We start from the raw sequence: 26,474 nt of genomic DNA, 5'->3' as shown, positions 1-26,474 counted from the left end.
AGCAGTCTGTCTTCCGCCCCTTTCGAGACTTCTGAAGGGGCGCGGTACCACACCAGCCACAACTTAGCCACCGTCCTCAGGCATCACACCATCCCGGGAGAGGACGTGGTCTTGGTACCATCAGACCCAGAGTGTCTGGCCAGCAGTTGGCCACCACACAGCCCCCCTCCACTGCACTTAAGCCCTCCTAGTGTGGTTCTGCAGGACCATGTCTGTCCAGTTGGAGGGAGGATTCAATTTCATCTCCCTCACTGGCATTCCATCACAACGGACATATGGGTCTTGCAGATCATACGGAAGGGCTATTACCTCCCCTTCCGGTCTTTTCCTCCCCCTGTCCCTCTGACAAAAGAACAGCTGATGAAGGACCATTTGGGTTTGCTTCGCGAGGAAGTTACGGTTTTCTTGGCCAAAGAGAGCCATAGAAAGGGTCCGATGTCAGAAGTAGGCAGTGGTTGTTATTCCTGCTACTTTCTGATTCCCAAAAGGAACAAGGGCCTTCGCCCTATCCTGGATTTAAGGGATGTCAATCTCTTCCTCAAGAAGGAGAAATTCAAGATGCTCACTCTTGCTCAGGTCTTGTCTGCCCTAGATCAAGGAGACTGGATGGTAGCATTGGACTTGCAGGATGCGTATTTTCATATCCCCATCCTGCCCACCCACAGGTGTTACCTGCGGTTCAAGGTGGGCCACGAGCACTTTCAGTTTACCGTGCTCCCTTTCGGTCTCACCAGTGCCCCTCGGGTGTTCACAAAGGTGATGGCAATGATAGCAGCTCATCTGCGCAGGTCAGGCATTTCAGTCTTCCCCTACCTCGAAGATTGGCTGTTGATGGCTCCCACACCCCAGGCTCTCGTCACCCATCTCCAAACGAGTGCGAACATCCTGCATTCACTGGGGTTCACTATCAATGTGTCAAAGTCACACCTGACTCCCTCTCAGAAGCTCACTTTCATCGGAGCTGTTCTGGACACAGTGCGGTATCAGGCCTATCCTCCAGAGCAGCAAGTCCAGTATATTCAGGTTATGATACCGATGTTTTGGCCTCTATCCTGGATTTCAGAGAGACAGACTCTGAGTCTGTTGGGACTCATGGCTTCCTGCATCCTGTTAGTCAAGCATGCCAGATGGCATATGAGGGCTCTGTAGTGGGACCTGAAGTTCCAATGGGCACAGCATCAGGTAAATCTTACCGACGTGGTTCAAGTCTCGGAGGGGACTGCAAAGGATCTACAGTGGTGGTCAGTGAACTATGATTGGGTCAAAGGCAGGCTCCTCTCCCTTCCCCAACCAGATCTCCCAGTAGTGACAGATGCGTCACTTCTGGGATGGGGCAGCCATCTGGGAGAGGTGGAGATCAGGGGTCTCTGGTCTCCGGTGGAATCCGGGCTCCATATCAAGTTGTTGGAGCTTCGGACGATCCAACTAGCATTAAAGGCATTTCAGGCATTTCTTCCTGTTGTGAAAGGGAAGGTAGTGCAGGTGTTCACAAACAACACCACCGCAATGTGGTACTGCAACAAGCAGGGCAGTGTGGGGTTGTGGACCCTTTGTCAAGAGGCTCTGCGCCTCTGGACATGGCTGGAACAGCAGGGCATAACCCTGGTGGTTCAACACCTGGCAGGTTCTCTGAACGCCAGGGCGGACAAACTCAGCCGATGATGCTTAGCGGATCACGAATGCTATCTCCATCCGGAGGTGGCGCAAGGACTCTTTCAGCTGTGGGGAGAGCCTTGGTTAGATCTATTCGCCTCCGTAGAGAACGCGAAATGTCAGCAGTATTGCGCGTTGGAGTTTCCAAGGTGGCTATCGCTAGGTGACGCTTTTCGGCACGAGTGGAGTTCAGGCCTCCTGTACGCCTTTCTGCCCATACCACTTCTGTCCAGAGTTCTCAAGAAAATCAAGAACGACCGGGCCCAAATAATCCTAGTGGCCCTGAGTTGGGCACGGAGAGTCTGGTATCCAGAGCTTCTCAAAATGAGCATCAGTCCTCCAATCAGGTTGCCGCTTCGGGAGGATCTTCTGTTGGAGCAGCAGGGGAAGGTTCTTCACCCGAACCTGTCAACCTTGCGGCTTCATGCTTGGAGGTTGAGTGGCGACAGTTGATGGCTTATGACCTCCCTTCCAAAGTTTGTGATGTCATTCTGGCAGCCAGGCGTCCCTCTACTAAGACGATTTACGCCTGCCGGTGGAAACATTTTGTTTCATATTGTACAGAGAGGTCTGTTGATCCTCTTTCTTCTTCTCTATCTAATATCCTTTTGTTTATTCTATCTCTCGCCCAACAGGGTTCCTTCATAGGGACACTCAAGGGCTATCTTGCTGCCTTATCGGCTTTTCTATGCTTGCCCAACCAACTATCTTTGTTCAAGTCTCCCATCGTAATCAGGTTTTTAAAAGGCTTGTGCATATGTTTCCACCTGTGCCTTTTGTCGTGCCTCAGTGGGATCTTTATGTTGTTCTTACTTTCCTAATGTGTGCTCCTTTCGAGCCTTTACATAACTGTCCTCTCTGGCTGCTCACTATCAAAACAGCCTTTTTGGTGGCAACTACATCTGCCAGGAGAGTGAGTGAGCTGCAGGCTTTATCATCAAAACCGCTGTATCTCACAATATATCCTGCTAAAGTAGTCCTCAGAACTCGTGCCTCTTTCCTCCCCAAGGTGGTGACCCCTTTCCATCTGTATCAAAATATCACCCTGCCTACCTTCTTTGTGCCACGCATCCCTCTAAGGAAGAGGAGCGTCTCCATCGGCTGGACCGAAAAAGAGCGTTATCGTTCTACCTTGACCACACAAAAGTGTTCCCAGTGGACGGCCAACTCTTTGTGGGATACGTTGGTGCAAAGAAGGGTCGGGCAGTACAGAAACGGTCCATTTCGCGCTGTGTCATTCTCTGTATAAAGATTTGCTATGCTTTGGCCAAGAAGCAGCCTCCAGAGGGCTTGAGGGCTCACTCTACCAGAGGAAAAGCTGCTACCACTGCGTTAGCTCGTGGCGTGCCCGTACTTGACATCTGCCAAGCAGCAACGTGGGATCCACGTGCAAGCTTGCACATGCTTGCAAGACACTACTGCCTGGATCACCAGGTGAGGAGAGAGGGGCATTTTGCCCGCTCGGTCCTGCAGGACTTCCTGGTGTGAGATATGTCCTCAAGACCCACCACCTGGAGTTATAGCTTGGGTATCTATTCTAAGGTAAGGAATGTGCAGCTAGAAGTCTCTATCAGATGAACAAGTTACTTACCTTCGGTAACTAATTATCTGGTAGAGACTCTATCTAGCTGCAGATTCCTTACACCCACACAAGCCTCTCCGCTCTACGGATATATATATATATATATATATATATATATATATATATATATATATATATATATGTGTGTTTTGGTATTTTTGCATTTCTTAAGGGCATGTCTTTTTCTTCAAACAATCAAGTGAAAAAACTAAATGCTGTTGGTTCTTCCATGACTCTGCGCTTCTGACTTGGAAAGTTGTGGAAAAAGAACTGACGTACATGCGCCTAGGTGGCATCTATAGAGACAACCATGACGTCACAGATGGCTCCAACGACGCTGAAGACGCCACGCGGAGACAGACGACGCACGCGGATCCGACCGACACCACCCGACGGCGCGCAGGGTACTGCTCAGCAGAAAAATTCCAGATTTTAAGCTGATGCCAGAAAATTCTAATGTAAGGAATTTGCAGCTAGATAGTCTCTACCAGATAATTCGTTACCGAAGGTAAGTAACTTGTTCGTTATGAGGAGAGCTCCAGCTTAGGATAAGCCAGTTGTTTCTCTCTTCTCAGCTTTTTTTATTGTCAAAAGGTGGCTCCAGGGCCTCAGCATAATGTGTGACAATTTCAGCAAGTTCTCATTCTTCTGTTAATTGTATTTGGTATCCTTGGACTAGTGTTTTTGTTTAGTTGAACATGAGTTTGCAGGTTAAATTTTGTAAAGTGGCCTGCATGAGAAGAGCAGCTCTGTACCCCCCAAAATACATTCAACAAAATATACGGGAAATATATTCTTATCACGAGGCTTCCCCCTGAGTGACAAACTGTTATATGCACCCCTCTGTTCCTTGAGACTGTCATAGGCTCCCTGGCATCAGCGTCTAGGCTAAGAATAGGTATGCTAAAAATTTGATGAAACATAGAGTTCCTAGGATTTATGATTATTTTCGAAGTTTGAATGGAAAGGATCCTCTCAGTCAGTCATGACGCAGCTGTGATTCAGAACAATGTATAAAATACATGAGCTATGGGTTCTGTGAAATCATGCAAAAGGCTCTCCCTATGTCCTTTTTCCAAGTACTTGTAGATCACATCCAGGGGGCTCACAACTGTGTGGATATGTCTGCTTCCTTTAAACAAATAGACTGTGTGCATGTGGGCATTTTATAGATATGTAATAATAGCCAGGTACTAAGTAATATGTAAACATGTTTTTACTAAGGCTTCGTGCAAGCTTTTATACGAGACTGTACATGTTTACTTGTGTTCTACTCTATTACTGTGACCAAGGGTGGATGGATAGTATCTTTATTTGGGCGTCGATCACGACCGCTTGTCAACATAATTATAGCGACTTCTGAATTCGTTATGCAATAAGTTCTTTTTATTGACTGCTCAGATTCATGTTGGTTCTCCTCTGGTACACCTTGTTTGTCAGTAACAAAAAACAGTAAAAAATCGTGCACAGAATTTTGGGAATGCAAAGATGTACATTGGGAACGTACCGGTAGATAAAAAGCAGGATTACATAATTCATGATGTGTATATTTTCACTGTTGACTCAACTGGTGGGGCCCCATCCTCCTCTACCCCTACTTCCTTTCCAGAGTGAGAACCCCTTTTTGGCTATTTTGGGTAGTTTGCGCTCAGACCTCATAAAGTTTTTTTCCACATTAGGAATCCATGCCAAATTTGCATCCTTTTTTCCAACATCCTAGTGATTTCAAAGGTACCATGAGTTTGTGGTTTCCCCCAGAGGGGACCCAGAAAATAGGTGAAATATATCTAAATTTGGATTTGTGGAGGACAAACAGGAAAATGTGTTCTGCATAAAAGTGTCTGCTTTTTTCCTAGAAATGGCATCAACGAAAGATTTGCTGTGCTAAAGTCACCATCATTCCAGCTTTCAGGAACATGCAGAGCTAAATAAAAAAACTTAATTTTGTACCACAGTTTTGGCATTTTTCAGAGGTAGGCCACTTTCCCATTTTTTGTGCTCTCAACCTACTTCCAGTTCTGTAATGAAAACCAGTGTGAAATCCATGGGTGAGCCAGGAAAGCCACAGATTTCGGCGAAGTAGACAAAATTCTGAATTCATCAAGGATCATATCCTTTCCTAAAGAAGCTGTTGAAATAAAGAAATATTGAAAATGAGTAGGAAAAAACGGCCATTTGGACAATGTTTTCATCTGTAAATTTTTGTCATGAGGGCCGATTTGCAAAAGAAATATACCATTACTTATGCTAGACCATTCTGGGTACCTGGGACGTATAGGTTTATAGGTTGTCCAAGAACCTGAGGTATTCAGAACCAACAACCCCAACAACCGAGCTGCACCTTAGAATATTTTTTCATTGTGTATGACGTAGAGACCAATTAATATGGTGAAACAGGCAGAGTGAAAAGTAGGTATTAAGGAAAGCTATCTGAATTCAGGATTGGTAAAGCGCGTCAAATCACCTGTGAGGGTCTCAAGGCGCTGATTTGTAGGCACAGGGAGATTAAGTGATTTGCCCAGAATCACAGGATGTTGAGCTGACGCTGCTTCCCCCTGCTTCCCCCTGCTCTGAAGTTGGCAGTTAGGCACCTGAAATAGAGTTTAGCAACAGTGGTTCTTTGTGCATCACTGAATTTGTGGGTACCCATACTAGCACGTGATCTAGGCCTCTTTTTTCAAAATGTCTTCTTTCCCACACACTGCCTTACATTTGGACGGCACAAATGCAGTGAAATCCAGTTGGTAATAAATATTCTACTATTCTATGTTTACATGTGTCTTCAGATAAAAATGGTACCTCACTTGTGTGCGTAGGCCTAATGGCTGTGACAGGAAACAGCCCAAAACACAACATGAGCGCATCACATTTTTCCACTGAAAACAAACCTCATTTGTGTGGGTAGGCCTAGTGCCCATGATAGGAAACAGTTCGAAATACAACATGGATACATCACATTTTGGCACAGAAAACTGTCCCTTTTTTTTGCAATCTGAGTAGCTGTGGATTTTGAGTCCTAATTCAGCCGTAACCTAGGAAAACCTACCAAACCTGTAGATGTTTGAAAACTAGACACCTAGGGGATTCCAATGTGGGGTGACTTATGTGACTACAATCTATGGGGAGGCACATATTTCCTACCACTTAGCATTTACCAAGGCTCCTGATAAAAATGGTACTTGTGTGGGGAGGCCTGTGATAGGAAATGGCCCAAAACGCAGCATGGACACATCACATTTTCCATTGAAAACTCTTTTTTTTTTTGCGGTAGCTGTGGATGTTTAGCCCTATTACAGTGGGCACCAAGGGAAAACTACCAAACATGCTAAATTTTGAAAACTAAACACCTAGGAGAATCCAAGGTGTGGTGACTTGGGTGGCTCTCATTAGGTAATTTTACCCAGAATCCATCGCAAACCTCAAACTTTGACAAAAACGCACATTTTCCTTGATTTCTCTAGTGTAAAGTTCTGGAATCTGTGGGGAGCCACACATTTCCACCACCCTGAGTTCCCACGTGTCTCCTGGTAAATACCCTACTTATTAGAATGGGCCAAGAAGCCATGACACAAAAGACCCTAAAGTGCTACATTGAGAGATATGAAATAGGGGTAGCTGAGGTATTTGGGGCCATGCTGTGGCACCACCATGCAAACTTGCCAATCACAGACATTTTTTAAAACTATCAAATCAAGGTGGTGAGCCTCGCATAGATCCCACAAAATGTTCTTACACACACTGCCCTACAAACCTCAAACTCTACCTAAAATCATACATTTCCCTAATGTTTCTTTGATGGAAACTTCAGGAATCAGCTGAAATCCACAACATTCCTATCACCCAGCGCTACCCCACTTGTGAAGATAAAAAAAGCAGCCTCACTTGTGTTGCTGGGTGTAGTGCCTGGTACGGGAATGGATCAAACCAAGAATGCGACCTATAGGTGTGAGGAAACTGAGGTTTATCCTTTTTTATATTGCATGCCTATACAGGGGGCACAGTGTATGGCCTGCTTAGTCTCAACTTTACAGTTCGGTATTTCAGTTTGTTTGTTTGTTTATTTATTTATTTATTGCAATAATTCTTTATTAAAGCAATAGGTATGTAGCATACAAGTACAGACCTAGAGATTTCCTTCCAGGTAAACATTCTGTGAGTCAACAAGCATTCCATAAAGTTTAAAACAACGGTGCCCATTACCCATCAACAGTTGCCAATAGATAATGTGGGCAAATTCCAGTTGGGTAGGCATTTGTATATGTTAGTTTGGACACATGCCTTTTCTTCCAAGACCAGGAGTTGAAGACCTTCCAACCAGGGTATGTTTGATAATGGATCCAATATTGCAATATCATGCTAAGTAACTGGCTAACTGTGGTAAATTATTTTATTAGTTTAGCAAAAAACGATATATCATTCTATGTATGAAAAACACAGGTGAGAAAAGGGTATTGGAAATTAAAAGATTCAGTGATGACTCTTGTCATAACAAAGTTAGCAAGGACAACATGTGAAGCAAGGATAGTCATGTAGTCTTGGCTTCCCAACAAAATGCAGAATACAAGCCAGTAACTTACACACTATATATATATATATATATATGCAGTCCTGTGACACAAATATGATGACAATTCAATATTTGCGCATTAAGAAGGTGGGCATCAGAGTAAGAGTTTGGAGGCTCATTTTTTATCTTCTTTGAGCTGTTCCTTGAAGAAAGAACCACTGACAGACAAGATTGCTTTCATATATGAGATGATACTGTCTCCTGAGTTGTGAATTAATGGAGATGCAATAACAACAGAGTTAAAGATAAGTTCATGAGAAACCTAACAAAAGTTTTGTTGTTTTCCAGTACAGAGAATGCCACAGCCAATGGGTGATGTATGTGTACACTAGCCCTTTTCTACATTCTGACGTTTCTTTCTTTACCAACAGGAGCCATCCATTTAGAATTTCATTCCAGTGGGAATCACTATGTCTGGCGAAAGGTCACCTCCACTGTGCATAATATCATCGTGGGGAGGCTTTGGATTGACCAGGTCAGTGTGGAAAATGTTAAACTACTTTTGACCACCAGAACTTTTCACTTACTTTTAAGTACACAGAGTTTGGAGTGATTTTCAAAGGGCACCTGCCTTCCACCCTACCAAGTGGTAGGAAAACAGCAACAAAACAAACAGCCATAACTGGAAGAGTCTGAAATATGCTGCTGAATTGTGTGGTTAGGGATATATTGATTCTGGAGTTTCTTCAGGTCATTTCAACATCTTTATTGAGATTCTGAAACATTTATCTCCTCAAGAGGATCTGTGAATCACTATGAACTAAAGCTAAAGCCTCCAGATCTCTACAAGCCAAGCAGTTTGATATTTATCTAGATCCAGTAGCAAGAATAAAGGTCTCTAATCAAACAGAATAGGCTACCATAATTACCAAAATTCAGAGGCATGTGCTGTGCTAGCTTTGGCAATATAAAAAACTTTTTATAAACTGGCAAATAGTATATCCATGTTTTCACTTTTAGGCATTTATATATCAACAGGAGAGGGAAAAAGCGTGCCTCTTGTTTATGGATTGGGCTACAGTCCTGCTTGAAAGTCTGGCAGTGTGCTATTCCCCATACTTTCTTGAAGTTAGATCAGACAGAGGATTCCAGCTATGTTAAACTATCAACTAAGTAGGGCAGAAATCATGTCTGCCACTACGTGGGGACTTTTTTTTGTAAAATGCCTCAACTCAGAAGCAGTGCATCAATTTAGATGCTCCACGTTTACTTTTATACAACTGCACATGCTTGCAAATATCTTACAAACTATTCAGCCACTGAAGCCTTTAAGTTCTTAATACCTTCTGCTGTCTATGTTTTTGCTTTGGTAAGTGGTCCCAAGTGTTGTGTCTTGCATGATTTAGAACAGATCCTTTCTGCCACCCAGTGGCTTCCAGTGTGAAGTAATCATTAGCATAGAATGTGCTGAAAGCTTGGTTTAGAATGTTGGAGTTCACAGGTACACTTAGAGGAAAAAAGATGTGTGATTTATAGCTCCATCTATGACCAATTCATTGGTGGGTACCCAGGCTGGGGAAGACGCTACAACTGGCAACGAGATAGGAGATAAGTAATCTGAAGAGAAGACAGTGCTATACTGGAGTACTGGAGAGTTTGCCATGGTCCAAGCAAACTGCTTGTGCATGCCACGTGTGCTTTCGCCAAAGTGCTGAGTTGAAGCTTGGTATATGTGGAGTCAAAGCACAACTCAAGCTAGTGTGAAGCTTGTTAATGGAAAGAAAGCTTCACTAAGAAGTCCAAGCTTTGTTGATCAAGAAGCTGCGACCAAGATCATACAAAAATGTACCACGCTGCCATGCAAAATAAAGTTATACATTGTACAGAGCTTTAACGCTGAAAGGTGTTAGAAAAGGCAAATTGAAGCGCAAAAAGAATGACATAGGTGATTTACCGAGCCAGCTAAAGAGAGTCATTGTGCCACGGAAGTCAACAAAGTGGCTCAAGGAGAAGTGCTCCGAATTGTGCTTACAGAACTGCCCATACCTGAAGTGGTTGCTCATCAAGCTGCTGAGTGGGGCTGAGAACAACTTCAGAGGTGTTCCAAGAGCAGAGTTGAAGGCAACAGTTGGATTTGTGAAACTTGAGGATGGCAGCGAAGAAAGAAGATAACATTCCAACTAACATTGAAGATGATCTTGAGGCTTGAACGTCAAAAGACTTTAAAAAGGGCTTGCACAAACATGATGATCCTACAGCGTCAGGGAGCACACTACTCTCAATGTCAGTAAGTTCCACACTGGTTCGCAATGCTTGCCACGTTCCTAAATCCACTACCACCTTTCGATACCGCCATTAAGCAAAATATTGGCAATAGATGCACTGCCTGGATAGAGGCATTTGAAGATTTCATTGATGCACTTGAAGATACTGATAACAGAAGGATTATCAAATAGCTCAAATATCTTGCTGTGATGGTTTGAAAGAAGGAACAAAGAAAATGCCAAAAACTGATGACGTCACATACCATCAATTTAAGAATGTGTTAAATCTCATGTTCAATCCAGCACCAAATGTTGATTATGAATGATACGTTTTCAGTCGTGAACATCAAAGAGTTGGAGAAACATCAATGAATTTGTGGAAAGACTCAACATACTCATCAAACACTCAATAAATCTAATATGAAGAACCGTGCGGCTTAGAGTTGTCGATGGATGCTTGTCTGATTCATTCAGACGAAGAATGCAGAGACAAACTCTTAGTTTGAATATAGTGTTGACAGCTGCGAGAACTGAAGAACATGCTGAAAGACAAGCTGCTGACATGGATGCCGGTGGTACCCAGAGCGAGTCAGCCATGAATGTGAAAAGTAATTCAAAAGAATGAAGGACACAAAGTTATTGATGTCTACATGTAAAAAGAAGTTCTGCTTCAGACGTGGATTTTCATTCTCACATCAAGGAAAATGTCCAGCCATTGGACAGAGATACAAAGTCTTTGATAAAGAGAACCATTTTGAAATGATATGTAGAGCGAAGAAAAAAGTAAATGCATTACAACACGAAGACAAAATGGCCACCAGAACGTTCCAGAAGCAACATTTGACACATGGCTACAAGGCCAAATGACGACATCAGTTGAGGCAAATAGATACTGAACAAAGTTGATTGTCATCTTAATCATCGTCAAATAGTTCTTCTACCTGAATAATAAGTGAAAGTGAAGAAAGTGATTGTGCCATGTTAATGTTTACCTGAGAGAAAGGTGCACATCTAGGACTGGTTGTATGCCAAGGAAAATGTCAGTCAAAAAATAAATCGACATGCCAAAGCAACAAAGTCATACAAACACTGTCCAAAGATTACAATGAAAATAAATAGATGTTCAATACCTTTTGTTGTTGACAGTGGTGCATCGATAAATATAATGACTGAAGAGAAATGCAATGAACTATCTCCATTACTGCTGTTCACGGCATCGAAGACCAAGTGTATACTTGGAGTGCATCGACGCTTATGTAGATGAAAGGTTTGTTCATAGCGACATTAAAACCTAAGAAATCGAGGGTACAAGCATGGATCCCTGTGATTCAAGGTACAGGAGCAAGTGCCTATTTGCTCAGTTTCACCACGGCTGGTGACATGGGACTCTTTTCTGTGAAAAACAACATGAATGCTCATCACAAGTCCCTTCATTGCTTCATAGTTTAGGAAAGTTAAAGACTATGAAAGTAAAGCTACATATTAATGAGATGTATGTCCTGTTGCTCAGATACATAGACAAATTGCTTTTCATTTACAAGAAGCTGTTGAAAAAGAACTTGCATCATTACTTAAGTTTAAACATGATATTATTGAGTGTTCCACTTGTCCAACACCAACGGTTTTTCCCATGGTACTAGGTCCCAAAAAGGACAGTGAAGGAGCTATGCACAAATGCGTTTTGACATGCGCCAGGCAATCAAAGTGATTGAACGAGAACGACTTCAAGGGCCACACGTTGCTGCCGTGATAATGCAATCGAATGGTGCCAAGGTCTTTTCTTGACTTAATTTGAATAGAGGATATCATTTGTTGGAACTTTAAGAAAGTTGCAGGTACATTACAACCTTTTCTACACACATTGGTTTGCTTGTATATAATTAGGGCCAGATGTAGATCTTGGTGGAGGGGAATACTATTCAGTATTGTAATCCTATTTCCTCCTATAGAGTTTGTAATACGGCGGACAGCATACCCACCAAGTTTGTGACATGAGAATTCCATCCACCGAGATCTAAATCATGCTCTTAGTTTTGGTGTATCATCGGCTGCAGAACTTTTCCAAGACCCCATTCAGTGCATCATACAGCTTGTTGTGAATGCATTTAATTATAGCAATGACATATTAGTTTTCAAAGCTATACAGAAGGAGCACAATATAGCTCTCACACAAGTATGTCCATTACTCAGTAATGCAGGTTTGACTTTGAATGGCACAAGCGTGAGTTCAACAAGTCAAAACTGAAATATTTTGGCCATATGTTTTCTGATGTTGTATGATGCCTGATCCTGCAAAAGTACATGCTTTGTCAAATGCTGAACCCCTACAAGATGTTTCAATGGTACATTCTTTCCTTGGCATGGCCAGTTATTGTTCAAGATACACACAAGATTTTGCTACTGTAAGTGCTCCATTACGAGAGTTGACAAAGACAAATGTTTTCTTCCAATGATCACATGAATGTGAGAAAAGTTTCAAGATTAAACATGCCATTGAAAATGCTATGGAAATGGCATGCTTTAATCTAAAGCTTCATACAGAGGTTGTGGTAGATGCTATCCCAGTCGATTTAGGCACTATCATTGTGCAGTGTAATAAACACCCAAATTCTAGACTGCATATTGTGTCTATGGTAGTAGAAGGTTGTCTCGAACAGAACACGCTTACTCAGCCTGAGAAAGAAAGCTTGGCTGTGGTATGGGTTTGTGAACATTTCCATGTGTTCCTGTCTGAAAAGCCATTTATGCTGGCAACGGATCATCAAGCTATGCTGACCATCTTTGGCAATCTAAAAGCCAAGACACTTCCTTGCATTGAACGTTGGGATTAAGATTGCAAGATTACAATCATACAATTGTGCATTGCCCAGGGAAGTATCTGAATCCTGCAGACTTATTTTTGAGAGAGGCCTATATTAACTTAGTTGTCAAGTCAAGCACTCCAGCTGCTGTATCTTTAGCCCAGATTGTCACTGCCATGAGTAATGATAGTGACCTGCTAACATTAAAAGACATAATTGCACATCAGTCATGGAACAAACACATTCGACTGCTCAACAATGATGGTGAATATCAGAATTACAAAAATGTCAAAGATGAATTATCCATAACTCAGGAAGGAGATATACTGTGAGGATCGTGGATCCTGATTCTTGAGAGTCTAAGACAAAAAGTGATTGAAGTTGCTTACGAAGGACATTGCGGTATTAATGCCACAAAGAGAGCTCAAAGACAGAGTTTGGTTTCCAGACTTAGATAAAAGAGTTGATAAGGAACTCAAAGCCTGTTACACATGCAATTACCTGTCAAACAAGGTTACGCAACATATTCTGAACATGTCAGAACTCCCTAAACATGCATGGGAGAGACTAGATATTGATTTATTTGGTCCCCTTGATAATGGACATCATTTGTGATTGTAGATGAATACTCCTGTATTCCTTTGGTTGAAATTCTCTCATCCACAACTCATGAATAAGTAATCAAAAAACTTGATGGCATCTTTGCGACATGGGGCACAGCAGCCATCATAAAGTCTGACAATGGTCCACCCTTCATTGGTAAAGAATTTACAGAATTTCTAGTGCATCTGAACATAAAACATCAAAATATCACACTTTTATGGCCACAGGCCAATGGATTTGTTGAGTGTTCTATGAGCACACTAAAGACAGTACAGAATGCAACTCTTGAAAAACTCACCTTGAAAACAGTATTGAATTCTACTCTAGGAGCTTATAGGTCAACACCCCACTCAAACACAGGTGAAAGTCATACAACTTTGATGAACAGGAGAGCAATGACAACCAAGTTACCTCAATGGACCACCGAAAGAGATCAAAATGAAAACATGATTCACACCAGGGACTTGGTTAACAAGCAGAAAATGAAAGTTTATGCAGATAAGAGACTACATGCAAAAGACATCTTATTCAGAAAAGATTATTTGGTGATCGCTTAGCAGATGTGCAAACGAAAATGTGTTACTTCTTATGAATCTCAGCCTATCAAAGTTGTGTCCAGCAATTGACACATGGTGACCGCCCAGCGCCCTTGGAAGTCTATTACTGGGGACTCTTCTCACTTTAGGCCTGTGTTTTATTGGTCTTCAACTGAAAATTGTGAATGAAAGGCTGACTCTGAAAACTCAGTGACTATTGCTGATTCCTCACCATTTTTAGCAATCTCTGACACTGAAGATGTCAGTTTACAGCTTTCAGTAACCAGATCGGGTCGAATGATCAAAGCGCTAAGAAGATTGATTCAAGAGATAAAAATTGGATATGTTTATCGTGTGTATGTGTATATGTGTGTATATATATATATATATATATACATATATATATATATATATATGCATATATCATGCTTTTATAAAAATTACAAAATTTAATTTAACAAAGGGGGAGATGTAGTATTTTGCATGATTTAGAATGGCTTCCAGTGGCTCCGTATTAGTGTGAAGTAATCCCTCAAATAAAATGTACTGAAAGCTTGGTTCAGAATGTTGGAGTTCACAGATACACGCAGAGAAATAAAGACGTGTGATTTATAGCTCTGTGTGTGATTGAGGCATTGAAGGGTACTGAGGCTGGGGAGGACGCTATGCCAAGCAAGCCCATAATACTATTAAATGAAAGGCATACATGTTTTTGTACTATGCACTTCATAGCCATCTGACTTCAGTCAGTTAGGCAGAGACCATAATCAATGACTTCCTATAAAGTAAGCTCTGGTTTGCAATTTTTTCCTACTCTTGTGGACTAAACAGCAACCCTGTAATGTAACTAATCTGATCACTGATCTTAAACTTTGTAATCACTTTTTATATCCGTTAACATCTATCGTTTGTTAAAATATCTTTATATTATCAAACTATATCGCATACAATTCAAACCATTCTTTTTATAACACTGCTTTCCATCATCTACCTTTGCATGAAAGGCGACTTGATAGGAAATATTTTCTCTACAATTCCGAGTCCATCTGGTAACTTTCTTCCATCTTTGTAAATTCACTAAAGAGCTACTATCCCCTAAATGTAAAGGAAGACTCATACACTGATTGTACATAGTCATACTTAAGATAATAAAGCTTTTGTTGAACTACACATCAGTTTCTGGTTCACACTCTAGCTATAGGAGCTAGCACACTCTTGAATTGCAGGTATTAAGTAGGCATACATCTCACTCATTTACAATAACTAAGCCCTTGTAATTCTTCATTTCATTGTGCTCCCTAACCACCAAGAAAAATGTTGATACTGTGATGATGTTCCACTGCATGAACCTAATACTTTGTTTTTTTTTTCTATCCAGTCTGGCGATATAGACATTGTCAACCACAAAACAAAAGACAAATGCCAATTGAAGTTTACCCAGTACAGCTATTTCTCCAGGGATATTCCAAGAAAGGTAAAGTCAGAGGGCGGGGAGATGTGCCTCCTAGAAACGACACAAAGGAAATGCAGTGAAACAACATGATGTGAGAGAGGAAGGAACTGCTTAATGTTTCAAATAAGCATATCTTTAAAACAATTAAGTCTTATCACAGAAATATTTTCAGCAAAACCAGGTTAACATCCTTCTTTTGCAGAGATTAACTTTGGAATTGATTTGTGAGGGGAAAAATAACATGACATTTGTAGTGGAATTTCTATCTAGAAAATGTTATAGCTGACACAAACATACCCTTGAGCAATCTTGGAGGTCAGTAGGAAGAAACTCATTACAGAATAAAAGTTGGAATGGTGGCTTTAAAATGTGTGATAAAAAGTTTTGCTGTGACAAAGGCTAGAATATATAAAGCCTAACTCATGACCAGCATATTAAAGGAGACTGAGAAGAAAGATCAAATGGGAGCTTTCAGGCAGCTGATGTTTCCCAAAACATGATGATCTAAGCAGCTGTGATTAAAGACATGGCCTGTGGATTCTATACATCATTGCAGAAACAACTATGGATGGAAAGCCTTACTTGAATTATAAACATTCCTTGTCCAGGAATCCCCAATATGAAGATTGTATGTATCCTGTCCATAAGCTAGAACAAGAAATTTGCAAAGGAAACACCCGAACTGGGGTTAAGACCCTAAAAGAATATGAAAGTAAGGACAAGCCTTAAACACATAGGGGGTCATTCCGACCCTGGCGGGCGGCGGGCGGAAGCCGCCAAAAGACCGCACCGCGGTCAAATGACCGCGGCGGTCATTCTGACTTTCCCGCTGGGCCGGCGGGCGATCTTCAAAAGATCGCCCGCCGGCCCAGTGGGAAAGCCCCTGCAAAGATGAAGCCGGCTCCGAATGGAGCCGGCGGATTTGCAGGGGTGCGACGGGTGCAGTGACACCCGTCTCGATTTTCAGTGTCTGCAACGCAGACACTGAAAATCTTTGTGGGGCCCTGTTAGGGGGGGGGGGGCCCACGACACCCGTTCCCGCCAGCCTGGTTCTGGTGGTGTAAACCGCCAGAAACAGGCTGGCGGGAAGGGGGTCGGAATCCCCATGGCGGCGCTGCAAGCAGCGCCGCCATGGAGGATTCCCTGGGCCAGGGGTAAACCAGCAGGAAACCGCCGGTTCCCCTTTTCTGACCGCGGCTTTACCGCCGCGGTCAGAATGGCCCAGGAAGCACCGCCAGCCTGTTGGCGGTGCTTCCGCGGTCGTTGGCCCTGGCGGTCAGAATGACCCCCATAGAGTTGAAACATGATCCTGGCAGAAAACCTGATCCGGGTAGAACTCTATGTGTTTACCCCATTGGAAGTCAGAATATTAACAGACAAACTAGGAAAAGGGGCAATCTGTGAAACATGTAACAGACTCATTAATTACATGCCAGGCTGATTAGTGAAACTAAGGGTAAAGTGGGAGAAGGAGCTGCATATATTTGAGACCATAGACTGGGAGGCAGCATTGATGCATCCAAGGGAGGTGACATAAACGTAAGACTACGCCTCATTCAATGAAAAATTGTGCATATGGTGGGTACTATAACAGACGCAAACTCTAGAAAATGGAATGCATCCGAACCCCACTTACTTGAAGTGTAACAGGGAAAATTAAATGTTTATAAATACATTGTCAGGCTGTGATGTTGTACAAACGTACTGGAGACTAATTATACAAGAACTGTGTCAAATCCTGGATTTAGAGATGATGGTACATCCCAGCTTTATCGTTCTGGAAATCCCCAGTAATCTACCGCAATCTAACCTTTTATTCTGTATGTTGGGCTTAATAGTTGCCAAGAAGTATCTTGCAAAAATGTGGGGAGCTCAGCTAACCCCCAAAAAGGAGTGGAATGGATATGTTCATGGTAGCAGAAGGGGTGACATATGAAGCCTGTGGATATTCCTGTAAATTTCACGAAATATGGGGAAATTGGTTGGAGTTTTAGGGCTCGGGAGAGACACTAGGAATGGGCGCCAACACTGTAGTCTGTAGAGATGCCCAATGATATGAAAGACACTGCACCAGTCAAGCCCATTGACTTTCTGCAACCAATAACGTGGATACTGTTCAATGAATGTATGCCGTGCATTAAGTGAAGTGTGTAAATATTATATGCCCTGTTTCTATGTAATGCAAAGTGTTTCACTGATGGGGATAAAGTTATGGCATACTGTTCTATGCTGTATAAAATATACAAAAACGAAAATGTATGTATCCTCCTCTTAAAGGATCTAAGATGCATGGAATTAAAATATAATTTTGCATTAGAATGATAATAAAAGCTATGTCCCACTGGCTGAATGAGTACTTAGGTAGAATCAATGCAAATTTTGGAAACTGACAACACAATATGGGAAGTAAATAGAGTCTATATTGTGTGATTTTGTTCTGGTCTTTGTACAGAAAATTATGTAAGAAATTCCTGTTAGCTAAAATATGTTGTACAGATATCAGTGACTAAAGCGAACTGCTGTTGCATCTATCACCTACGTGATCGCTGTGCAGTTGCAAAGATCATGTCAAGGGAAAGAAGCTCTCAAGTAGGAAAATTAAAACTCTCAATTGAACGAAGAGAAAGTGAAAAGTGTTGTTTGGAACCTGCCACTATACACAGGTCTTAATTTGTAAATAAAGAGGTGCTGGTGCTCAAAGCCCTTCTCTTAAACACGACGCTGCTGTAATTAAATCTGCCAGCACTGAATACTGAGGCAGTGTAATCCTGAAGCCATCTCAGGCCTCTTAAATCCATTTACGGCCACCCCTGCCCCTTCAGCTCATCCTGCAACTTTCTACTTTCTCACTTTATGACGCTTTTTCGTTTTTCCTTCTTCCGTCTTTCCCATGTGTGTCTTTTGCTCGCAGCTTGAGGCATAAGAATAAGCCCCGGCCCTCACAAATAAGTGCCGGTGCTCAGCACCGGAAACAACAAGCACAAATTAAGCACTGACTATACATTGTTATTGAGAATAAAGGTAAAGTGCTATCTCTTCCAGGAGCAATCCATATGCATAAAACATTATAGAAGGAAAAGGTGCCATGCACATGGCTCTAATTGAACGGTTCTCCAAGCTGATTGTGGAAAACCCTTTACATTCAGTTGGTTCATATCAAGAATTCTGATTAATCGCATTCACCAGAGTAAGAACTCGTGCTACCCCATAGTCCTAACCCAATTTACCCTCTGCATGCACATCACCAGACTCCATGCTCCAAGTTATTTAGGGCATTTTTTAATGTGTACAGATTTCAAGTTTTGTATAAAAGGTATGTTATGCACTTTTCCGAGCAAAGACCTGAGATGCAAGTTCAAATACGAACTTGAATAGTATTTCCCTTGCTTCTTCAAATATAAATCCCTATACCCTTCCCATGCACTATAAGCCCCAATTATTAAGCATGTCTCTGTGTGTATGTCTGGTAGCCACATTCCAAAGGGGCAGGCATACTTCCTCCTCTCTGTGCCAAGTTTATTACAGGGAACGGTTCTGTATGAAAATCCAACTACCACTATTCTGATTATGGAGTCAAAAACACTACTTGTCATAGTATAGCTTTTAGAAGTGTCATACACACTCTCTGTGGTGTTAGCTAAATAAGACAACTATCTAACAATAGGTGTAAAGATATTTCCTCCGTATGTCCCTCCTAAGTCCACCTAAGTATTGGGCTATGCCTTTGTTTCCTGGCTTGGAAGACCAGAGCATTTGATAATGTGTGAAGGACAGTGTCTAAGTGTCCATGGGTAGGAACCCCCTGAGGAAACTAAGCCCTAGCCCCATTTTCCCACAAACCTACCCACACTTTTGTAGACGTTAGTGCTGACTAGCTGCCCATCACCTTCTAACTGCACACCAAGTGACATTGTTGTCTTCCATTGCTAAACTGGAGAGTCTTGTTCCTGAGAAATTGGATTTTTCACACTTGGGCCCTCATTTCGACCCTGGCAGTCCAAAGACCGCCAGGGCCACAGTGACAGTCTTACCGCCGACAGGCCAGCGATGAAGACCGCCACATTACGAGAGTGGCGGTTTGGCCTCTGCCAAACTGCCATATCCCCGCTGGTACTGCCAGGACAGTAGTACAACCAGGCCGGAGGACAGCACCTCTGGGCCGGCTGTCCACTGTATATCACCGGCTGTATTAAGAATTAAGAGTCGCCTGTCTACCATGGTTTCCCCGGCAGTAGCACCTCAACGAAAACCTTGGTGGAAAGGCTGCCAGTGACAGGAAATTTCTTTCCTGTCGCCAGCAGGCGTCCCACCCCCTTCCAAGACAGCACCCCCCACCCCACCTTCTCCGCATACATGCACACACTGACCCACACGCACCCCCCAAACACACATTCACCAAAACACATACATACACGCATTCACCAACACACATACATACACACATTCACTCGCACCAGCAGACAACACATTCACACAAACATACCAAACACGCACTCACTTCAGCAATCACACATGCATACACACATGCATACACACTTACATTCACACACGCATATACGCTTACATTCACACATGTATACCCACTTACATTTACACAAGCATATTCAACACCCCCCTCCCCTGTCAGACAATCAACTTATCTTGTCCGGCAAGGAAGTCGTCTGCCAGGAAACGAGAATAGGCACTTTTACCGCCGGCAGCGCCCCACCATCAGGACACCGCCACGATGTATTACTGCACGTGGCGGCTGTGGAGCCACCTCTATGCCACCGACCACCAGCACAACAGCTGAAGGATTTCCACCCAAATTGTGGTGGAAATCCCACAGTACTCATAATATGGCAGCACTGGTGGTCTTCTGGCGCCAGCGGCTTCAGCCGCCGAAGTCGAAATGAGGGTCTTGGTGTTGCCAGAAGCACAGATTATTGACTAATGTGTAGCCAGGAAACCTTCCACTAAACTCCAGTGTAAGATAAAATGGCTTATTTTATGTCACTGAGCTGTGGACTATCACCGTAATCCTTTGCGGGTCTTGTCAGGTGATGTCTTAACTTTACTGACAACTCTAGCTGATTCAGGAACTGTAATAGACACCTGCAAACAATATCGCTTAGCTGTACAGACTTGTTCTCATTCAAATTTAGGCAGTGATAAGGCACTTTGATTAACTTCTTCACTAACATCCTACAGTCAATGATTTTTTGTTTGTCAGGAATGATGCACCATTGAGTGTGCTCAATAAGTTCACAAATCAATAAATCAATCAGCTAATGTGAATTGAGTTCTGCAGGCTTTTTCTTGAAAAGGCGCAGTTCTAGTTTCCCATAGAGACTATGGGCATGACTTAGAACTCTGCAGACGGGTTACTTCACAACAACGGTCACGGATATCCCATAGGACATAATGGAATTTAGATTTCGGCAGATGATATATCCGTCACCGTTGTGACGTAGTAACCTGTCCGCCAAGTTCTAAATCAGGTCCTAAGGCTCTTGATACTGGTTGCTTGCCTTGTACATCTGACTATGTGTGTGTGGCAGAAACCTGGAATGTGCAAACAAAACATATGGAAATGAGTCAAAAGCACCATTTCCCACTGTTATTTTTCATTGTGGAGGTCTGAACTTGCAATCCATTAGAAGTTTCACCCTAGGGAAATAGTGATTGCCACAATATCAGTATCTGAAAATCTAAGTAAGTTTTCCTATCAAAATCAGAATGAGGGCCAATGTAGGACTGTGAAAAGACTTCCTTTATTGTAATGGTTTGAGGGAATTTCATCTCAGCAGTTTCCTTGGCTGAATAAACTTTCCATTACTTATGGCGGCTCAACACACCCAAGAAAGCAATGAAAGCTACTACTGCTATCACATGAAGGACGTAAATGTTAACTGATAATTCACAGTCATTATGCCAAAGGCTTTGCAAAGACATTAACACATTGCAGATATTTGCCAGACATCTGCTTGGACTTCTGCATGAATCCAAGTAACTGTCTGTCAAATATCTGCAATGTTATGATGCCTTTGCAAAGGCTTTTATGGTTTCCATTGTAACCACAAATCACTGGATGTATCATGATTTGGAGATGCACCTTTTGGACAGAAGGTTCTCTGAATGCTGCCATATCCAGTAACCCAATCTCAGCATTTCTAGGGCTGTGAAATCAATCACTCGGGAAAAAAGGAGTGCAAGAATGATATTGTATTAAGAAATTACCTTCATGGTGAATCTGATATTATTCATGACAAACAGTCATCACTAAATGAGCTGTGCTACATGTATTACCAAACCACATAATCAGCTTCGGTTTAGTCGTGGGTAATTGGCTTAGTTAGAAATAAGAGGTTTTAAGGTCCAAGGGATATATGTAGGAGTGCAAAGTAGATTGTGTACAATTGTATCTTTTTTCATTTTTATATTTTTTTAATCCTGCTGACTGGCTCAGGGATGTTGATGTGAAATATAACTGAGAATATAAACACGTCATTAACTGTTTATTTTCTCTTGTTCAGGTTTCTGGTGTGGTAACAGATGCCGATGGCAAAGCCCACTATGTTTTGTCGGGGACCTGGGATGAGAAGATGGAGTCTGCAAAGATCGTAGAAAGCACCAGTACCATTACCATCTCCGAGGGCAAACAGAAGACTGTCTACGAAACACTTCCCCCAACTCTCTTATGGAAGAAATACCCTCTTCCGTAAGTATTGCTGTCACAATTCTTTGCTTAGCTTAGGAGGACTTAAAGATTTTAGGAAATTTGTCTACATTGTAGTATCGCTTAGTATTTATGGTTAAAGTTCACCCTCCCTTCCTTCACCATAGGAAACCTGTGGTGCTAGGCAAGGTTCAAAGTTTGTGGTGTAGTGGAATCTTTCTAGACATTCTGTGACATGGATCAGCTCATTGAGTTTCAAACAAGATTAAACAGTTACTGGGATTTGGACATAGATGTCTTGCAGAACGAAGGCCATGACCTGCAACCTAGGATCTTCAATTTATAGTCTTAAAGAACAAGTTACTTACCTTCGGTAACGAGGTATCTGGTAGAAACTCTATCTAGCTGTAGATTCCTTACCTTAGAATTCCCTGGCGTCAGCTTCGAATCCTGAGTTTTTTCTGAGCAGTACCCTGCGCTCACGCCGTCGGACGGTGTCGTTCGGATCCGCGTGCGTCGACCAGCTCCGCGTGCGTCGTTGGAGTCGTCTATGACGTCACGGTTGTCTATATAGACGCCGTCTCGGCGCGCGTACGTCAGTTCTTTTCCACAACTTCCCAGGCCAGAAGCACAGAGTCATGGAAGAACCAACCAATACACTTTTAACCTCTTTGACTGTTTGGAGAAAAACACTTTCATGCCTGTAAGAAAGGCAAAAGTTGCCAAAATCAAAACATATACATATGACCACATAGAAACACATATACATATATATACACATATCCACATGAGAAAAAATTTCCCCAGAGCGGGGAGGCTTGGGCGGGTGTAAGGAATCTGCAGCTAGATAGAGTCTCTACCAGATACCTCGTTATCGAAGGTAAGTAATTTGTTCATCTGATAGAGACTTCTAGCTGCAGCTTCCTTACCTTCGCATAGATACCCAAGCTATAACCCATGGTGGTGGGTCTGAAGGAGATATATATATATTTTTTTATATAAGGAAGTCCTGCAAGACAGAACGGGCAAAATGCCCCTCTCTTCTCACCTGGCTATCCAGGCAGTAGTGTTTCGGAAACGTGTGTAAAGAAGCCCACGTTGCGGCCTGACATATGTCCACCACTGGTACGCCACGTGCTAACGCAGTGGTAGCAGCTTTCCCCCTAGTGGAATGAGCTCTCAAGCCCTCAGGAGGCTGCTTCTTCGCCAAAGCGTAGCATATTTTTATACAGAGAACAACCCAGCGCGAAATGGATCGTTTATGTACTGCCCGACCCTTCTTTGCACCAACGTACCCCAACAAAGAGTTGGTCGTCCACCTGGAACTCTTTAGTGCGGTCAAGGTAGAACGATAACGCTCTTTTTGGGTCCAGTCGATGGAGACGCTCCTCTTCCTTAGAGGGATGCGGTGGTACAAAGAAGGTGGGCAGGGTGATATTTTGACCCAGATGGAAAGGGGTCACCACCTTGGGGAGAAAAGAGGCACGAGTTCTTAACACCACCTTGTCAGGATATATCATGAGATAAGGAGGTTTAGAAGATAAAGCCTGCAGCTCACTCACTCTCCTGGCAGATGTAATTGCCACCAAAAAGGCTGTCTTAATAGTGAGCAGCCGGAGAGGACAGTTATGCAAGGGCTCGAAAGGAGCACACATGAGGAAGGTAAGAACCAGATTAAGATCCCACTGGGGCATAACGAAAGGCACAGGCGGGAACAGATGTACAAGCCCTTTCAAAAACCTCTGTACTATAGGTGATTTAAACAGAGATGGTTGATCAGGCAACTGAAGAAAAGCCGATAAGGCTGCAAGATAGCCCTTAAGAGTCCCCAAGGAGGAACCCTGGGGCGAGAGACAAAATAAACAAAAGGATGTTAGACAGAGAAGAAGAAAGAGGATCAATAGACCTCTCTGAACAATAAGAAACAAAACTTTTCCAACGACAGAGTAGACTTAGTTGAGGGACGCCTGGCTGCCAGAATGACATCACAGACCTCGGGAGGGAGGTCATAAACCATCAACTGTCGCCGCTCAATCTCCACGCATGAAGGTGCAGAGTTGACAGGTTCGGGTGGAGAACCTTCCCCTGCTGCTGCGACAGAAGATCCTCCGAAGAGGCAGCCTGATTGGAGGACCGATGCTCATTTTGAGAAGCTCTGGATACCAAAATCTCCGTGCCCAATCCGGAGCCACAAGGATTACTTGGGCCCGGTCGTATTTGATTTTCTTGAGAACTCTGGGCAGAAGGGGTATAGGCGGAAAAGCGTACAGGAGGCCTGAAATCCACTCGCGACGAAAAGCGTCGCCTAGCGATAGCCCCCTTGGAAACTCCAACGCGCAAAACTGCTGACATTGCGCGTTCTCTGCGGAGGCGAACAGATCTAACCAAGGCTCTCCCCACTGCTGAAAGAGTCCTTGCGCCACCTCCGGATGGAGACACCATTCGTGATCCTCTAAGCATTTTCGGCTGAGTTCGTCTGCTCTGGCGTTCAGAGAACCTGCCAGGTGTTGAACCACCAGGGTCATGCCCTGCTGTTCCAGCCATGTCCAGAAGCGTAAAGCCTCTTGACAAAGGGTCCACGACCCCACACCGCCCTGCTTGTTGCAGTACCACATTGCGGTAGTGTTGTCCGTGAACACCTGCACCACCTTCCCTTTCACAACAGGAAGAAATGCTTTTAATGCTAGCCGGATCGCCCAAAGCTCCAACAAGTTGATGTGGAGCCCAGATTCCGCTGGAGACCAGTGACCTCTGATCTCCACCTCCCCCAGATGGCCGCCCCATCCCAGAAGTGATGCATCTGTCACTACTGTTAGATCAGGTTGGGGAAGGGAGAGGGGTCTGTCCTTGACCCATTCGCAGTTCACTAACCACCACTGCAGATCTTCCGCAGTCCTCTCCGAGATCTGAACCACGTCGGTAAGATTTCCCTGATGCTATGCCCATTGGAACTTCAGGTCCCACTGCAGAGCCCTCATGCGCCATCTGGCATGCTTGACCAAATGGATGCAGGAAGCCATGAGTCCCAGCAGCTTTAAAGTCTGTCTCACCGAAATACAGGATAGAGGCCGAAACATCTGAATCATAACCTGAATATCCTGAACCCGCTGATCGGGAGGATAAGCCCGATACTGCACTGTGTCCAGAACAGCTCCGATGAATGAGAGCTTCTGAGAGGGAGTCAGGTGTGACTTCGGCACATTTATAGTGAACCCCAGCAAATGCAAGAGGTCCGCCGTCATCTGGAGGTGGGTGACGAGAGCCTGAGGCGTAGGAGCCTTCAACGGGAAACATCCTTTATTTCGAGTTTTTTTTTACGAGAGTCGTGGTTAACGAAAGCGCAACAACGCTTTTTTTAACCACGACTCTGTTATTTTGTGCCTTAACTACGTATGTTCTGAACAACGAACATGCGTGGTTAAGGTACAAAGAAGGGAGTTGGCGAAGGAGGACGACGCAGGTGACAAGGGGTCGACAAAGGTAAGTGGTGGGTTTAGGTTTTGGGGAGGGGGTGGGGGGTCAGGGGGTTTTAGGTTTTGGGGTGGGGTTGGGGGGTGGGGCGTTTTTGGTTTTGGGGAGGGGGTGGGGGGTTAGGGGGTTTTAGGTTTTGGGGTGAGGTTGGGGGGGGTGGGGCGTTTTTGGTTTTGGGGAGGGCGTGGGGGGTTAGGGGGTTTTAGGTTTTGAGGTGGGGTTGGGGGGTGGGGCGTTTTTGGTTTTGGGGAGGGGAGGGGGTGGGGGTTAGGGGGTTTTAGGTTTTGGGGTGGGGTTGGGGTTGGGGGGTGGGGCGTTTTTGGTTTTGGGGTGGGGGTTAGGGGGTTTTAGGTTTTGGGGTGGGGTTGGGGGGGTGGGGCGTTTTTGGTTTTGGGGAGGGGGTGGGGGTTAGGGGGTTTTAGGTTTTGGGGTGGGGTTGGGGGGTGGGGCGTTTTTGGTTTTGGGGAGGGGGTGGGGGATAGGGGGTTTTAGGTTTTGGGGTGGGGTTGGGGGGGTGGGATGTTTTTGGTTTTGGGGAGGGGGTGGGGGTCAGGGTGTTTTAGGTTTTGGGGTGGGGTTGGGGGGGTGGGGTGACGGATGTAGGGTGAATGGTGCCTATTAGTAATGATTTTATCAGGAATGCCTTTACAACGAAATATCGTTGTTAAGGCATTCGTGGTAAAATCATTAGTAGTAAGAATGAGGTCGGTGTTCCGACCTCGTTCTTAAGGCACTAGTTGTTTTCAAAGTCGGTGTTCCGTCATACAACCGCCTTCAACAGCCAATCGTCCAGGTAGGGGAAGACTGAAATCCCTGACCTGCGCAAATGAGCTGCCACCACCGCCATCACCTTTGTGAACACCCGAGGGGCACTGGTGAGACCAAAAGGAAGCACGGTAAACTGAAAGTGCTCGTGGCCCACCTTGAACCGCAGGTAACGCCTGTG

The 26,474-nt window shown here is 43.8% G+C and overlaps 1 protein-coding gene across 4 annotated transcripts in view; it reads left to right on the top strand.

Annotated features, from left to right (window-relative positions):
- OSBP2 (oxysterol binding protein 2) overlaps positions 1 to 26,474 on the top strand; it is a 1,025,274-nt gene that overhangs the window by 931,463 nt on the left and 67,337 nt on the right. For all 4 annotated transcript variants that reach the window (XM_069214447.1, XM_069214445.1, XM_069214446.1 and 1 more), the window contains 3 exons: positions 8,174 to 8,277; positions 15,325 to 15,420; positions 21,915 to 22,099. In XM_069214447.1, the coding sequence (XP_069070548.1) occupies positions 8,174 to 8,277; positions 15,325 to 15,420; positions 21,915 to 22,099 (385 nt within the window). The remainder of the gene's footprint in view (positions 1 to 8,173; positions 8,278 to 15,324; positions 15,421 to 21,914; positions 22,100 to 26,474) is intronic.

The sequence above is a fragment of the Pleurodeles waltl genome, chromosome 11 (genome assembly GCF_031143425.1).
Source record: "Pleurodeles waltl isolate 20211129_DDA chromosome 11, aPleWal1.hap1.20221129, whole genome shotgun sequence".
Taxonomy (NCBI): Eukaryota; Metazoa; Chordata; class Amphibia; order Caudata; family Salamandridae; genus Pleurodeles; species Pleurodeles waltl.
The sequence above is the reverse complement of the archived record's forward strand: the minus strand, read 5'-3'. Positions and strand labels throughout refer to the sequence as shown.